Source organism: Aquila chrysaetos, chromosome 5 (assembly GCF_900496995.4).
Source record: "Aquila chrysaetos chrysaetos chromosome 5, bAquChr1.4, whole genome shotgun sequence".
NCBI classification, from domain to species: Eukaryota; Metazoa; Chordata; class Aves; order Accipitriformes; family Accipitridae; genus Aquila; species Aquila chrysaetos.
The window spans coordinates 16774661-16792668 of record NC_044008.1 but is presented as its reverse complement, the minus strand read 5'-3'; the positions used below and the strand labels follow the sequence as shown (position 1 = coordinate 16792668).

The 18008-nt window shown below is 38.5% G+C and overlaps 1 protein-coding gene across 11 annotated transcripts in view; it reads right to left on the bottom strand.

Annotated features, from left to right (window-relative positions):
• Window positions 1–18008, bottom strand: part of KIF21A (kinesin family member 21A) — a 93848-nt gene that overhangs the window by 58742 nt on the left and 17098 nt on the right. For 9 of the 11 annotated variants that reach the window (XM_030013842.2, XM_030013847.2, XM_030013850.2 and 6 more), the window contains exons 1-3: window positions 5230–5303; window positions 2292–2514; window positions 770–952 (exon numbers count right to left, since the gene is read on the bottom strand). In XM_030013842.2, coding sequence (XP_029869702.1) covers window positions 770–952; window positions 2292–2514; window positions 5230–5288 — 465 coding nt within the window. In that variant the 5' untranslated portion in view covers window positions 5289–5303. Of the gene's footprint in view, window positions 1–769; window positions 953–2291; window positions 2515–5229; window positions 5304–18008 lie in introns of those variants that run through there. The other 2 variants (XM_030013843.2, XM_030013845.2) reach the window with 1 other exon arrangement.

Below are 18008 nucleotides of genomic sequence, written 5' to 3'. Positions count from 1 at the left end.
GATGTAAATATGTTATGCCCAAGTCAATCAATTTAAAAAATTGTTCCATGGGCAGGAGACCCAGCATAAAAGCTGCAAGACTTAAACCAACAGCTCCCGCAGATCAGAAAGATCACAGATATTATGGCCTCTCTTACCAGTAGCTGTGTCTACAAGAAAACACAAAGGAAACAGTTTTTTAAGAGCACTGACCCAGGTTTTGTCTAGGTCTAATGAAAGACAGAACAGTGACACAGAAGCCTAATCCTAAACCAATGGGTATCACAAAAAGAAGTATTTCTATGCTAGGTTTCTTCTTTGGTGAAAGGAATATAACAAGTCTCCTGAACAGATAAGAAACCTATGGCAAAGTGACAAAAGCAGGCAAAGCATGGTCACTATTCAAAGGCACAAAGTACAATTGATTTTTTTTTTTCACAGTTTCTTGCTTTAAGGTTTTGTAAAGAATTACAAACAGGCAAGAGCAACAGGCCTGACAAAGAAATGTGTGTTGCAGAGAAGGATAAATGATGACTAATATAACTATTTCTACATTTCAAAATAATGCTGTAAAGGAAACTACTAAAATAATTGGAATAAGATAAAAAGGCTCTTTTTCATAACTTGAAGATCTGAAGCAAATTCCATAAAATTTCCTTTTGAAATCTTGACGATTAATTCAAAACATCTCATGGGAAAAGAATGTAAAAGTAACAGCCAGAAAAAAATGTTTTATTTGCTTTCTAAAAAAATACATGAAGCTACACACACAAACACAGATCATATTTACCTCTAAGAACTGTGCATTCACTTTAAAATCTGGAGGTGGAAGTCCTTGTTTAATAGCAGCTTGTTTTTTTTCTTCAATACATCTGAAAAGATGCTTAACAGCGCGCGATATAATGCCTTGTTCCTCTTCTGTTATGTTGACATCAAATCCAGTGCCCATGGTGTATGTTTTGCCAGCACCTGTCTAAATTGAAAAAGGAGTAGTCAGTAGAACTCGCTAATAGTACTGAATCATCACAGACAAATGCAGTTTGTGAACACTAGTGCTAGACAGTGACTACTAAGTCAGTTTCTCATCTTTACAATATTAACATGCACAGTAACAGGCCATTTTGAAAAATGGATAAACAGTAGAAGTTGGACAAACTGTTTATCCACAGATCGCATACAAGAAGGCAGGGACCAGTTCATAACCTTTCCCCTACAAGCTTCCTCTAAGCTGCTTACATCAGCCTTGAGCTATCATCTCTGAGGTCAAAAGAACAGTTCATGTTTTCAACTGAGACTGTTAATCAAAGCATGTATTTTGGAGGTAGAAGCAGCATTTGCAATTCTTTACTGAAGTAGATCAAATGACTCCCTTAATTATGACATCCGAATATCTCAGGGAGAATATTACCATTGTTCTCAATTTATAGACAGCACTGAAGAATACAAGCTGTACCGTCACTAGGTAAATAGCCTAATTAAATGTGAAGTCCCATAGAAGACAAGGTAGTGTTGTGGTTTTACTTAATTAGTGGGTCAAGTCTAAGACAAAGATAGTACCACACAGCTGAACATAATCTACTAAACTGGATCTGCAAACTGCTTTGTTTCACTAGGACTAGATTTCACCTAACCGACTTGGGATACGACATTTAACAGTGGTGAAATTCAGCATCCAAGACCAAATTTTATGCAATCAGTTCCTAAAGGAGTATTCAGAAGACAATAACACATTCACTACACTGTGGTCAATGATATTTCAGCTTTTACCAGTAAAATGTGTGCCCAGTGTACTGAGAGGGTGTGTTCTCTATGAAAAGTTCTCTAACTTTAGAATCTGATCTCTACATTTTGCCCACAAAAAAAAAACCCAATGTGGCCTGAAGTTCCCTAAGATCTATTTTAAAAAAAGCTCCTCTTCCCAAAAGCATTTGAAAATGCAGAGAGATGGATAATTGCTTAGAAAAGAACCTCAGTACAACCTCTATCTATATATCAACTGATTAAGTCACTAATTTGTATTGCTGCATTGGGGTGAATTCAGGAATTATATGGACTCATGTTATTTCCAGCATTATTATTACTTCAGACCTACTGCCTATATATTTAATTTTTTTTTCCTGTGTTTCAATTGCCATTCTGCACAGAATCTACACAAACTCCTAAACAGCCTCCTACAGGATACCTCATTTAAAATAAAACCAAGACACTAAAAAAAACACGGGTTCATGCATTCCAAAATTTACGAGAAAGATCAGTTACAGAAAACTGTTTGTTCCAAAATAAATACTTTAAAATAAAATTGTAAAGCTTACTTGGCCATAAGCAAAAACAGTGGCATTGTAACCTTCAAAGCAACCTTCAATTAGTTTTTCTATACACTGTATATAGATTTCTTCTTGCTGTGAGTCAATGTTAAAGACGTAATCAAAAGTGAAGGCCTTATCTTTTCCCAAGAACACTTGAGGTTCACCAGGTGTGACAGATGTACAAATATGGCATCCTTCAATCTTCTCTTTGGCTAGCTGTGGTCTAATTCTGTTTTGGAAGAGACAAAAAGAACTATTAGAAATTCTCATCGTCAGAAAGAGGAGCATACAAACAATATAAACAAGAAATCTGAAAAGAATTCCTTACTGACTGAAAAATGAGAATTTTTCATCAAGCCAGGAAGCTTCCAGCTGTCTGAGCCACACTACTGACTGTAATCAGAACTGTACTCATACAACTGTTAGTGCAAATGACATTGTCTTCCGTGAAGGTTCACCTACCAAATTCAAGCTGACAACCTGCCTAGAAATCTGAATGTTTCTGTATGTATACCTTGCATTACCAAAGATTAACTTGCACGATCCATTTCAGACTTTGAAATCAAGCTTTCCAGTTTTATCAGATTCCTTCATGCTTTCATTGTAAAAATGTTTGTTTGTTGTTGTTTTTTAAATAACAGCAAATATTAAAAAAAATGCAGGATAGTTTAATTAGTAATTTGGGAGCAAAGACCCCCAAAGCCTACATATCATCCAAATGAAAGCCTCCTTGCTATGAGAGGAAGGAGAAGGCTCATAGTTCTTTTCCTTTGACAGGAAAGGAGCTTTGTCACAGCCAGAACACTTCCGTGAAATACTTGGTTTCAGTGAAGCAGCATACCTTCAGAGGGGAAAAAAAAACCCAACAATTTCTAACAAGTTCTAAAGGTAAGAGTGTCTCATTCTTCATTATTTCCTCACTGAGACAAATTCCAGCTTCTATTTCTGTTTGTTCAGTTCCTGATAAAGTACTCTGTAGAACACAGCCATCTCAGACATCTTATACTCTATCATTTTATTAATTCCTCTGCATTCTTAATACTCTTGCAGTCCTGTCAAAATTGAATTCATGTATTACCTCCATGACTAAAGAAGATTGTGTAAGTTTGTGATTCAGTTGGTTTAATGGCTAACTAACAGGAAGAAAAATTCTGGCCAACATAACATATTATTCTAGCTGTAATTAATAATTTGTTTACAAAATTACTTTTTTTTTTTTTAGAAGTGTTTCCAAGTTGTCAAAGCAGCACCAAATTTAAAAAACAAACGTGTGCTGCTTAAAAGACAGGGAACAAATAAGGCTATATAAGGGTGATAAAATGTCAGCAGTACAGCTACATACAAACAAAATCATGGAGTATTTAATATAGATTCTCCATTTATATCAAATTTCAAGTACCTATATTTACCTCGGCATGGCTATTTTCAGTTACACAATGTCAAAGTTGAAGATCCGTATATACAGAGTATACTTTAAAGGCACATATTCATTTCATATTCCATGCTTTAAGGGCCATATCTACATTAGTGTTTAGTTTGGAGTAGCCGTGCTGTCTTGAAGCAAATTCCCCCAACATCTTCACTTACCACATGTTGGTTTGGATTACAGACCAGTTTCAGTGTGTACAAATTATACCCCTTTCAGAGGAAACTAAGCCAAAACGCTCCACTCCAAACACATGAAACTTGTTCCAAAAACTAATGGAAACATAAGGACCCAAAGCTACTACCTACTGATCTACTTCGACCATGCCAATGCTTGCTGATGCAGAGAGAGCTAATCTCCATCAGTTCTGAGTGGACTGCTGCAGACTAATTCAAATTATATCAGCACACATATACTTTAGTTCAAGTTAGAAATATCCTGTTTAAAAAAAAAAAAAAAAAAAAGTCACACAGAGCACGATGTATCTTTTTGTTGCAGATTACAAGTTTTTCACCCAGGGACGTACATCACTATCAGGAGTACTTTTCAGAATTTTTATTCTAAAGGTTTCATTATAACCCACTGTATGACACTAGAGAAAAACCATAATTTATTTGTAAAGATTTCTGCACACTAATTCCTTCACAGAAAATTCATTAATGATCAGGAGGTACCTCCCTTGTCAGCATACCCTCTAGTGTGGAGTGGAAATTTAATGATATTTTTCAAAGGTTTGTTTAAAGGAACCATTATACAATGTGTAAATAGGCACAAATATTCTACAAACAGTATTTGCACTTAATGACATGGAGTGTGTAATACAGGCCACAGATTTTCTCCCTAATGACATAATCATTATCATAAGGTTTTTTTCCCTTAAATGAAGTAAGAATGCTAAAAATAATTTAGGAGTTGCATAGCTCCTTCACTAATAATTTCATCCACTAGCACCTGTGTTCACTAAACACAAAACCTGATGAACACGTACCAAAGCTTGTAATAAAGTTACTTTGTTCTAGACTAATGAACATTTTATAATAAAATAGCTTTTATTTCTAGGTAGAGAGATAAAGTCTTCAAAGAGATATTAATCATATGCCCCTCCTAAAATCACTCTACAACAACTGGAAAAATTGAGCAAATAAAACATTCTAGTATGCTGCCTATAACACTCGATATTTAGAAAATGCCAACTTGGTAGGTTATTCTACTGCCTTATTTTAATGCCATAAAGTCAGTCAGAGAGCAATCTTCTTTTTCAGACTAAGCACTCTTATTCTTTCACTAATCCAGTGCAGACAGCACAAAAAGCAATTAACTGTTCTTACAAGCATGAACTCTGAGGGCTTCTAAAGCTCTAGAGGTACTTCTCGCATTGTTTTCTAGTACAAGAAAGCCTAGAAAAACCTTTTCTAAGAAGCAAGATGGAAAACACATTTTCAAAAGTCAGGTAACCTTTTGTGCATCCCAAAAATCCAACTCCCTCCCCCCCAGTTCTGAAAGGCTTTTAGCACTAACTTGTAGAATGAAGGTTGACAACATTTTAAAAAAAAAAAGTTTTCTTCATATATTTTCATGCCTTTTTTTTTTTTTTAGTTCAAAATTCATTTTCTATGCTGAGGAACTGATGCAATTAGACAGGTGCTGAATAATTTTCTCCTTTCCTCTACTACGTAAAGGCTCAGAGTGACCACAAAGAGGAACAGCATGCCTAAAATATCAATTATTTGCATGATAATTATTACAGTGATGACAGGACTAAGTGAGCAGTTTCGATGTCGGCCTGCAGAGACTTCCCATGAGAATCCTCCCAGGTAGCTCCCCTGCCTTGCAGCCAGGCAGCACCTCTGAGCGCTCTGCTGATATAAAACCCAGCACAACAGCAAGCTGCAAGTGCATTATGTGTGACCATAATCAGACCACAGCAACACACCATTCCAGAGACCAGCTGAGCCGACAGAAATCTGTGTCACTGCTAGCAGCTTGTTACTGGCTCAATCCCTTCCCCCAAGTTGTAACACAACATCCAGAGACCCAGCAGCAATGATGGTGTCCTTCCTCCCTAACTTACCACTAAATCTGAAGGCAGTGCTAAGAGAAAAAGTAGCATTTCACCAGCACATATGCAGCACAAAGGAAAAAAAGCAAGACTCGCCACATCAGGAAAGCTTCACCCCAAAGACAGACAGCCTTCTCATTTTGCAATTGCTCTTACACAATGTCCCACTCTGCCACAGAGTTGGGAGGTAGCAACCAAAGAGAGATCACAGCTGCGTCAGGTTTGAAAGACTTCTTCCCCAAAAAGGGTGTGCAGACAAGAGATCTTCATCACCCAACCTGAGGTCTGCTCAAGGGATACTTCATGCTCTGAAACCTATATAGCTCTCTTGATACATTTAGCACCAAGCTAATATGATGACCTTAATGAATAAGCAACAAATGCATCACCTTTAACCTGATTTCTGGCCATTTATGAACAGTGAGAGTGGATTACCTGAACCTCATGGCTCTCAGTCTTACTATTCGCACTGAATGTGTGGTCCAGCAAGTAATAGTCCTCATGCAAGTCAGATTCTGCTCCAGCACTGGCTATAGGAACATTTCCTCCTCCTCCACCCCACACATCAATCAGGAAAGTGATTTTTCCTTCTGCTTACAGCCAAACCTTTCCTGCTTTCTTGTCTTAATGTGGTCGCTTCTGTCAGCAAAGCAGGCAGCACCCATGCTTTAAAATGTGGAAGAGTTCATTTTGGTCATTCCTCCTTACCCAGTTGTCAGCCTGGCAGTCTGCCACTCAGATTTTTCTCCAGGACCAATTTGACTTCACCCATTTTGTCTTCTACGTGGCCCCATCTCACCTGTTTTTCAGGCTACTCTCTTAACTGTACACAATCAGCTGTTTTCTACCTGTTTCCAATCACATCTCCTTAGATGTCACAACTTCCCAAACAACATTTTGCCTTGCATCCTTTCCCTCTCTCCAAAGCATGAACACACCCAACTCTTGTTTACGTGTACTTTGCAGAGACTCCAGGCCACACACATGAAACTTAATCCCCTAAACCTATTCTGCCTCAGCACACTGGGACAAGCTGTCTAATTAGGGAGGGCTAAAATAGCCAGTGGTGGCACAGTAATGCACCGTATTGTAGTGGAACTAATCTCTCAGTAGAATAGGTGCACAATGTCTCTACTAAAAATACTGTCAGCTGGAACAGGCTCAGATAATACAGTTCACGGACTACAGCAATCATGGGGTCAATACCCTGTGTTATGCAAGACAGACTTCCCAGAATTGATTCCTGTTTAAACTAGATAATACCATAATATCATCCCTTTGAAAAATATCCTTAGTTTATTTCTAGGGATGAAAAATTGTCCCAGTGATTTAAGTATATATTATTTTTATATATATATATATATATATGGATATATAAGGGTATAGATAGATACACATACACACACACACACCCCCTTTCAGCTACTTAACAATTTTATATCTCTGTTCACTTAAGAACCTCACCTTTACCTAATTTTTCCCCAGGAATCTCCACACATCTGTGATCAAGCCATCCCTTAATCTCGTTTCATGTACCAAACAAAATTAGACTAGTGAATTTTTTATTTTGCATCTCCGTGTGAAGTATTGCAAATATTACTCTAACAAAGGGTAATTATCACAACAATTACCATATAACCTGCTCAGCACCTGTACAGAATAGCAATAAGCAAACAGGAACTTCTAAGAGTAACCTATAAAGAGCAAAACATCAAATTATTCTTGTTTTATGGAAAGGAAAAAAAAAAAAAAAATCACAGATTTAATCTTTCAGGTAGCAATAATTAGCCAGAAGCTGAGTGCTGGAAAGAAGAAAACATGACAATGAAGTCCCATGTAAAGTTCTTTTTCATTAAACTTTGCTGTGGGGAAAGGACTGTGTTCACCTTTCTCAGGAAAGTATAAATTCAAACATCACTCAAACCACGTGCAGTGCTGAGCAGGAAACAAAGTTAACCTGTAAACCCAAGACTCTCCAATACTCCTCTCTTACTACACTAAGCCTATTAAATTTCACACAATTAAGTTTCACGTGTGGGTATATGAAATACTAAATCCAAGAGCACCTAATAAAACATTTAATGAAGCGTAGCAGGCAATATAAACTGGGAAACAAACAAAGAAAAGCTCTCCAAAACCAGAAAAAAAGAAAATCACTTCCTGCCACTACTTCAGCGTCATGATTCCCTCTCTTTTCTATTCCATTACATTTACGCTCACCAAACCATTCCCATCAAACATACTCCTTCAAAACAAGGAAGGAGTAGAGAAAGCTGAACAATTCCATGCCACAGACACCTAATACTTCTGCTTGCATAAACTTTCCAGTATTTTTGCTAGCACACATTGGAAGCTTGCTTGCTTCTATGATTATAAGCACCTCCAAATGAGACCACAACTATAGCATCTGAATGCATTCATCTGAAATAGCTGATTGGTATATTAACTCTTTACCTTTCAATGAGGTTTAAGAATATCAAAGAGGCTGGCATATGACGAATGCCAGGCCTACCTTCTATTAACACAGCAATAAGGACACAGGAACAAGACTTCTGGCTCATGCCGGCAACCACCACCCATTAAGAGTTTCTGTTCTGTTGCCAGCATATCTCAGCACAATGGCCCCTGCACCTCCGCTGCCTGTGGCAACACAGTCTGTGGTACCTACAGGTAAAAAAGTGCTCATATTTGTTGAGTTACCATTCAGTAACCTTTAGTACAGATGTAGTTCTGTAATATCCTTCTCAGCATTTCCAAAGAGGTTTTAGGTGGCCAGCAAAACAAGTATGAAAAGCCTGAGAACAGTTTTAGTATGCTTTTACCCTGCTTTTTAACTCCAGAAACACACACGCCCATACCCCAACTTCTCATTAAAAAAAAGTAAGATTACTACAAGTCAATACCTCACCTTGCAGCCCAACTCTTTCTGAAGAAATATCACAATGGCTTTTTTTTTTTTAGCTCCACTTCAGAATTAACCAAGTTACAAATTAAATTCAAACCCAATGCCTACAAAAAACACCACATAGCAATCTCTCCCCAAGGTTAGCATCAAAACAACCCCCTACACTGTTACGGTAAAGTCCAGATCATTTGTCTCTTGCTTTTCTTTAAGCGCCAGCTAGGCAGTTGTCTCCGAGCAGGCCACAAATACACTGTACTATCAGCAGACCTTGATGGCCTTAGGGTGAAATGCATTTGTTTCAGGTGCCTACAATGGCAGAAGAAACAAGCCTTCATAAAAATCCTTCAAGGACTGAATGAATAATGGAATAAAAGCCATTCTTATAAAAAAAAAGCAAAGTAAAAGACAAATCCAGGGTACCTTTTTAACAGCACCACTTCTGCAGAAACACTAACTCAGCTTCTGGATGCCTTAATCATTAGCATCCAGTGGTATCAGTTCATGGTACAATTGCATATTAATGATATCAATCACTAGTATTATACATACTGGTATTAAGATGTAAAAAGGACATGCAATTGCAGATACACAAGTTATAGCAATTACACGAGACGCTGCTCAGCAGCCAAGCTGTGGCAACTGGCCACCAAGCACATTGCCAACTCTTTCCCCCTGCCACAGGTCAGCTCCCACCCTGTGAACTTGCTTCGCCTGCGAGAGGCACGAGCACACACCAGTCACCCAGTCAGGGCAACAAGCACCAGCCTGCTGCGACTGTAACTCAATCGCTCTTACGTAAGATTTGGGCACTGCTCCCATCAATGTTTCTCTAAAGTTGCCGTGGCTGCCATGGTCTAGACTGAGCTCAGCGCTGCCAGCAGGTGTTTTGTGTGCCCAGAGCCCACAGAAGCTAGGCAGAGTCCAGGCATTACTTGGCCTAAACTTACACCAGCTCCCTGGGCAAGCGCAAGTGAGGCAGATGTTTTGCACGTGTACCAGTGCTTGCCTTTAGACACCAGAAAACTTTCGGCACATCAAGTAGGTATCTTGATGCAAGTTTGGCAACACCAGAGAATAAAACTTCTCGGGTAGCTCTTGGACATAAAAATGTATTAAGGACTGTGGCAGAAGCTAAAGCAGGATCTGTGTGGCCCAGATTTTACTCCAAAGTCCTATTAAGATACTGATAAAAAGGTATTAGCATCCCTTCAATCCATGTGTAGCCATTAAACATGAACATTAAGCCCTTAGCTTAAAACATCCAGCAAAATCAGCCACTACATTACCAAATGGGCTCTGAGATATTACACTTTCAATAGCTAACTTATTTTACTGCAAACAAAAAAAATCCTATTCAAAAATATAACAAGCAGAATATTTTGTTTCAGTGCTGCAGACTGTCACTTCCAGTTTGCACGTAGTGAGAAGGCTGCAAATGGAAAACTGGAATTAAATTAAATTGAGGAAATATACCATTGCAGTAACCAGATTTGTCCAGTTCTCCTCTACACTCAACCTCCACCTCTTCAGCTTTTTTTTTCAAACACAAATTTAATTTCATAAAACAATTACTCTTTTCAGCAGCTTGCGTCTGATCAGCTTATCTACCCATTAACTGTTCATGCTGGGGATTACGTTTGCAGTGCCAGGCTGAGGCAGTTTTGCAGGCTGCTGCTTTCACTTGGTTCCTGAAGCACCGTACAATAGCTGCATCTCTGGGCAGGCGCTATGGCTAGCCAGAAAACAGTTTAGCAGTATGATTTCAGATTAATTCTTGTGCAATTCTGTAACAGCCTAGCAGGCTGTGCAATGCAGATGGCATCGTCACACTGACAGGCACAGTCCTGTGCTTTTGCCAAGAAAAGAAAACACAGCAAGGGGAAAGGCCCAAGCCTGCCCTCACACAGACCTCCTACTGCCCCACATGCTCCCTTCCCCATCCCCACCTCCCACAGAAGGCTAAAAGACTCTCCAGTAGATCTAGTAGACATCCAACATCTTTCCTTATAACATGAATGAATGCTTTCATCCAAACCTCCTTCTTGTGATTTCTCCTGGACTAATTTGCTCTCTAGTGAGCGAAGAAATCCACAGCTTTCAAGAACAATTTGACTTTTGAGAGAGAGAAGAGGGGACTGTATTGCAGGATTTGTACAGGCCTTGACTATTTCTAGTTCAAGACAAGGTCAGCTGTGATGGAAAAGCAGCACTACCATAAGCTTGCACGTGCCTGCCAAGCACAGAACTGGAACGCCTCCAAATCCAAGTGCAATTTGATTAAAATAAACTGATACTGGAAATGACATTTCTAAGGCAAACAGATTTTTTTAAAGTTCTTCTACTCTGCTACTTGCCTTATTTTTTTGTGAACATTTAGTGTTATATGTCTCACCACTCTCAGAAAGCTAGAAGAGAAATAACAACACAATATCTTAGAGAAAGTGAGATCTAAGCAAATGCAGCAAAGTTTAATTTATGAATTAAGACCCGAAGTAATTATGGTTTATTACCAATAAATGAAACAATGAGTTAGGTCTTCCTAAAACTAAAGTTCAAAATTAATTTCATACCACAAAGGAATGCAGGCACCTCTGTATCATGCAATACAGTCGCAGAATAGAGACCTTGGTCCCAGCAGTCATGGGTCAAACATACTCCAGTGCTGAAAGCCACTACAGACACCTGATCTCCACATAGCTAACTAGCCTGGAGAGGCTGCCTCTCCTCATCAGGGAGCATGAACAAGTAATTTTAGAGAGTAAGAAGCATAAGTATCTCTGCTGTTACAGCACAGTGGAGCTCAGTGCTCAGCTGTGCTACTAGCATGGTCAGCATTAGCTCAAGGTCTGGATACCACATGGTACCACACATATGGACATACCCTGAAATACTCGAGTCACAGGCTAATTCTCCTGTAAGTATTAACCCTGAAAATATAATCCCTGGGAATCTTTTTCACCTTTTAAAAAAAAAGGAGTAAAAAGGAAATCCAGAAGGTGCTAGCTCATTTCAGTTTTTATTTTGAGGAATAGCTTCTAGTCTTTTAGAAAACCCTATGTACGCTTTCAGCTTGTTAGTCTGCTTACACTGCACTTCTGGACATCATCCCAGAGTCAGTAGAACAGCAGACACATCCCAAATACCTGGTTCAGGCATGAAGGGCAGGTCCTTTCCCCAGGTGGTCTGGGAAACCTAACATCTCCAAAAGGCCTGTCAGAAATCAAAGAAATGCCTTCAGAGCCAACATAGGAAATGAAGGAACAAGAGAAATATATAACTCAAAAATTTACCACAAGGAAGCTGAGCCATCTGTGGCTCTGGGTTTGGATGACTGCTCCATGTCACCAAAACCATAGTTTCCCAGAGGGTTCAACCAGCTAGAAGCCTGCAATTTGATGGCTGTGCTCTGGATATATTTATGTACCAAGGCCAATATCCAAAAACCAAATCAAGGTTAGAAGGTCTGCCTTAAACTGCATGTTAAATCTGTCTCTCTCACATAAGTGCACTTGCTTCTTGTAAGTTTAAGGTTTCTATTGAAAAATATATTTTAGCTTTTATGACTGCTAAGCTCATGCATAGAAGTATGAAACACCATCTTTATTTCATTGGTGTTGTTTCACATCACTAGCACTGACAATACTGAAGACTAGTAAAAATTATTATTATGAAAAATTTATCATAATAGCACCCAATGGTCACACTGCTTAAAGAACACAGAGGTCACAAATTCAAAAAGAAAGAGGAAAGCAAGGTCTTCTGGTGTGTCCCCAGACCAGGGTCTACAACTGCTGCACTCATGGATACAAAGAGGCCAATTAGGCAATCAAGCGTATCTTTCTGTGGATAAGGATTCATGAAGAAAGCAATTCTATATACAAAAGAAAGAGCTCGGCACCCTATATTTCTTTTGCAAATTAGGGGGTTTTCTCCTCCAAAATTTAGCTTTAACATGTAAGTTAGAAGCTCTCATCATTCCTGCTCCGGAGCACATAGCTATAAGGAGTGGCTGAGTCACACCACTGGTAAAGCTTACCAGAGCCTGGTATTAATTATGTAATTAGGGCAGTATCAGGAAAAGGAATACACTTTCTGTAGTGTCTTTCTGCTATATGACTGAATGCTTAACAGAGATTAAATCTGCTAAACAAAATGTCATTACATGTAACTTAAGATGAAAAAACTTAATCAAAAGAGAATTTAAGGAAAGCTTGTTGAAGAGTGCACAGCCCAGCAGCCTTGTAATGAGTCATGATAACAAGTGCTGCCAGTATTTTAGAGACACTTTGTTTCCAGAAATTTGAGCGCAAGAATTCAGCTGAAAGAAAACAGTACTGTCAAAAGTAATGTGGTGAATATAGGCTATCCAACCCCCCAAAACACTGTAGTTACTGCTTCTTTACCAAGCTACAGAATAACATTTATTTAGGCGTAAGGGGAAAAAGGGGAGGGAATTAAAAAACAAACAAAAAACCCACAAACCACACACCACAAACACCACAACAAAAACCACCCCCACACAAAGCCACAGTCTGAGTACCTGCAAACCTAAACTCAGTCACATTTAGAGTTCAGCTATTTTGGGGTAATTCGGTACCTCTTGTAAGCCAGGGCCCAATCAGCCTAACACATCCAAACACACCAAGCCCATAGAAAGTACACCACTCTCAACACAAATGTGGATGGTGTCAACTCTTTATAAAGCACACTTGTAACTACTGTATAATTACCAGAGTCAAACTTCACTAAAAACACAGTTTTGCGACACAGCTGGTTTTAAAAAACATTGCCCACTGCATCACAGTACACCAATGAATGAACTAACAACACCCACACAGTATTTTCAATTAGAGACACAAAATTGACAGTGACTTTCTGGTTCAAAAGCTGAACACTTCTACTTGCACAGCAATAACACTACTTCTGCACACCCCCACAAAGAAATCTTTTTTACCTGTAAAGTTGAAGGAATAACTTTAAAAGAAAATTATTTCATGCAATATTGTAAGAATAAGTACATACATTCAGGAACTTCCTCACATTCCAAGTTACCAGCACTTTAAGGGAAATCAAGAGTAACTGTCACAAGTATATTCAGAAATAAGCAAACAAAACAATGTTTATTCAGTACAGGAAAATAATTTTTTTTAATACGAGAGAAAACAAACTGGTGTAATGCAAGATTATCCAGATGACCAAAAAAACTCATGCAAACACCAGGCTTCACCCAATTTCTTCCTCATAACAGTTAAATGTATGTCTATTCTAGAAGTCCACTACTTCTTCAAAATAGGCTAATTTTTAAGAAGAGGTACTCTATTATTTTTAAACAAAGTTAAAAGGGTTTCCTATGTCTGCAGCAAAGAAGTACTCTTAATTATTGCCTCCTTTACCCAATTTCCCTTTGCTTTTCAAATACACACACACCCACCTACCCACACACATACACTTACTGTCCCAGCCCTTAGAGCTATAGTCCAGAAGTCACTACACATTCATGCCAAGACTACTGTAGCTCTGAAAATTGTTTTCATTTCTTTCACCTCTATACAGAAAATTTATCTTCCCTATATTATATTCTCAAGTACTAGGGCAGTTGGTTGCTTTACACTTACAAGCCACAGGTCCAAGAATTACATTTTACCAACTTCATTTAACTCAAAACAAACACAAATTTACTGACATACTTGTTATAGCTAAAGCTACAAAGCCACTTCCCAAGTTACAGTTAAATAATACAATAAAAGAAAAAAGGAGGGATCAGGTCAGTTAAAAGAAAATTACAAGTTGTCATTAATCATTACTGAAATGACTGCTTAGCTAACGCTACTAAAATAACAGCCAAACACTTCACAATGGGACAAGACAGCTAAAACCAGTGTTTCAATAATCTGTTCTGAATAGTGCCTTCACTCTGTTAATTTTCAGTGCAACATTCTTGGAACAAAAACCACTGTATGACTTTCCTGCCACTCCTTGTAAAAAAAGCGTTGTATCCATAACACCCGATCCACCAAGTTCCAAAGCAAACTGCAGAAAATTTCTTCATATTTATTGTTGACTGTTTCTAATGAACAGAAGTTGCTCTGTTTCAAAACAGAAGGTAGACTGTTCGAGCAGTGACTGAAAGCTCTGAGCTGGTAAATCCTAACTATGCAGTAAGGGAAAATAACCCACTTGCTTTATTTAGTACTATCTGTTTTAAAACTTGCAAAACAGAAAGGAGCAATATTAACCACCTTTTTCAGCCCTTCTGGTTCAGCTACACATTTTTATATGTCTGAATGTCAATCCCCAATTTTAATTCTTTCCTTCATGTCTATTCACCCTATTTGCAAGGCTGCAAAAACATCCACATTAGCAGCAACAGCATCAAAAATTAGACATGAATTCTTCCATCCTGTTCCTATGCAGAGACACTGTATTCAGCTGCCCTGTGAAGACTTGACCACCTCACTGCTCTTTGTTGGTTTCAGATGATGCTTTAAAAGAAGGCCTCTAAAAAGTTAGCTGAAAGTCAGGGTAATTCAGGAACTATGCTAGAAATTCGGTAGGTAGCATTTTTCCACACTGAGTCATGCTCTGAATTGATTGCTCAGTAGGATGCTGGATGCTCTTTTGTTGCAAGCAAGCATTTCAGGCAAATATAAACTGACAGTCCCCAAACTCCCCCAGGCCCCACCTTCCTATTCTCCAGTCTCTCAACAGTTGAAATGCTTGCAAGCCTCCTAGTACTGATTCTAACAACATTCTCATGAAGTTTCAACCAGGTGCAAAACTTGGATTAACTACAGGCCATAATCATAATCTTTTGTTCTGTTAACTGCAGGCTGATTTTCAGATGTGGTAGAGAGGGGACAGGAAAAAAAGACTGAAATATTTTTGTTAATGAAAGAATATTTAGCATTTATATGTAAATACCAATGGAAACCTGAAATAATTGGAGCTTAAGTAACAAGAGAAGTGAAAAGAAAGGGACTGGTCACAGCTAACTAATGAAACAAGTTTTCAGTTGGTACTGCTGTGAAGACAATCATGGCCTTGCTCAACATCATCAGTACAAAAAATCCACTGGAACCTGGAACTTCACAGGAAAGCCAGTTTCCACACACAAATTCACATCCCAAGGCTAGCAGGAAGAGAGCTCCCCACTGCAGCAACATCTGCACCAAGGGCTTCGACCAGCCACCATTTCACATCCTCAGCCTTTTCTCCAATCTAAGAAGTACACGAAGTGCAGAAGGACTTACAAGACAATATATACATGGGACTACTAAGTGCAGGGTAGTAGCTTCTCAGCCAAATCCAGTTCTCTTCATTTATACACCTTCAGTTCTCACAGAAGAAAACACTTGTAGCACACACTCAGATGTATTACCCTGAAGAAAGGCAAGAAACCAGCATGATCAAAAGCTTTTTTAACAAAACAGTTCTGGCAGAAAATTGGGAATTTGATTAAAATGAAGATCTGTGTCTAAATGTGGATACTGCACGGAAAATAACTTTCTGGCTGATAAACCAGAAACTTTTTCTAAATATTTTCATATTTTACTAAATATATGAATAATTGGAATATTTCAACTTCTTATTTGTTTGATTTAGACAAAGATAACCACATCAGGCAAAGAGCTGCAGCTACTATGGCTTCTTCCACATTGCCTAGGATATTAAATTTCCCCACTGCCAGTAGAGAGGAACATCCTCTATGTAAAGATGGAGACACATATTAAAGAATGGCTTAAGTTGAAGAAAACATTTAAAAACTGATCAACTGTTGCTTATCATCTGACTAAAGTTAAAGATGTGATGCTTCAATATTACTTCTACTAGTTGTCCATTAACAGTTAAAACTATCCAAATAACTTATTGACTATAATATCCAACACGTCACTGGAGATTTAACCTAACAGTGAAAGAACATACTCCGCTACCTCATTAGGAAAGTATGAGCTAATTTCATATTCTTGACTTTTGATAAATATAAAATAGAAAAGGCTCCCTGATTTTCTAACATTTGAGCTTCCACTTAAGGCAGGTAGAAAGTCCTTGCCGGCTAGGCTGAGCAAATTCAGTGTGGAAATCGTTATGGAAATAGAACCATTCACCTGGTTTAATTGCTACTAGCATGCAGACCTCGCTGCACTAGCAAGCCTACAGTTTGGAATTACCACTAAAAAAAATAATACTGGTAATAGCATTTCAGCAGAATTTTAGCTCCAGGACAGAGCACATCCATGAAATAAGTGCACCCTGGTAATGCACCACAATGTAAACTGACAGATTCACAAGTCAACTACATAGTTAACTCATGACATACACACTGTGAATAAAATCTAGAAAGAACTAGCTACTTCCTTACTACTTGTATCTGCTTTAAACAACTAATATCTATGCTGGCATAACAGTGAGGCTAAGTACTTTCTGCTTCATGTTCTAGCTGCAGACTTAATTTTTCATTAGGGCTCAGGTTCCCTGATTAGATTACAAATCCAACCAGAACTCCAAAACTATTAATGCAAAGTCACTTAAAAAAAAAGGAAAAAAAAAGAGAGAGAGATAAAGCATGCAGCAAGGTAGTTCACACAAATTAAAAGCAGTTCTCTCAATTCTACATTACAGGCATGGGAGGCTCTGCCTCCATTTCAGGAACAATCCTCCTCTTCTGTGCGCAGCTGCTAGCCTGGGCACTGCTCTGCCAGTCTCCCTCAGCTCCAGTGCACACAAAGCAGCAACACCTGATCCTGGGATCCTTCCTGTCTGCTGAACACTCGGCTGCAGCTCCTTGGGGACAGAAAGAAAAGTCTGTCCTGACAAGCTTCTTCAGGGTCAAAACCCATTTCTTTGTCTTGACTGAATTAAATCAGCTCATATTGCCACATAAGACTCCTAAATCAGGCATTTCCCAGCTGCTCTCAGAAATCATCAATGCAAATCACTTATGGTTTGTCTGCATAAGAGTTCATAGTCCCTCATGTTCTGGAGGTAGCACAGAAGCTTTCAAAACAAGTATTCTTACATAAAATAAACTGTTTCAAATTGCCTTAGAAATTTAAGCTTACAGTAACTGTTTTCATATCAGGACTACAGTAAAACCAACTGAGATGGCTATGGTCCCAGCCGCAAAACTTGTGATCTCATTCCTCTGAGCACTTAACATCAGACAAGATAAAAGCTCCTTTGGCTTAAATGAGACCTAATAGGACAGTGCACAAAGGGAGGTGCACACAAGGTTTTCCAGGATCAATACCTAAGCTAACAAGAAACTTTGCTGGGAAATAGAAAACTACGAGTTCACACAAAATAATGCCGTAACAGCATACTGGTAGCGCCTAA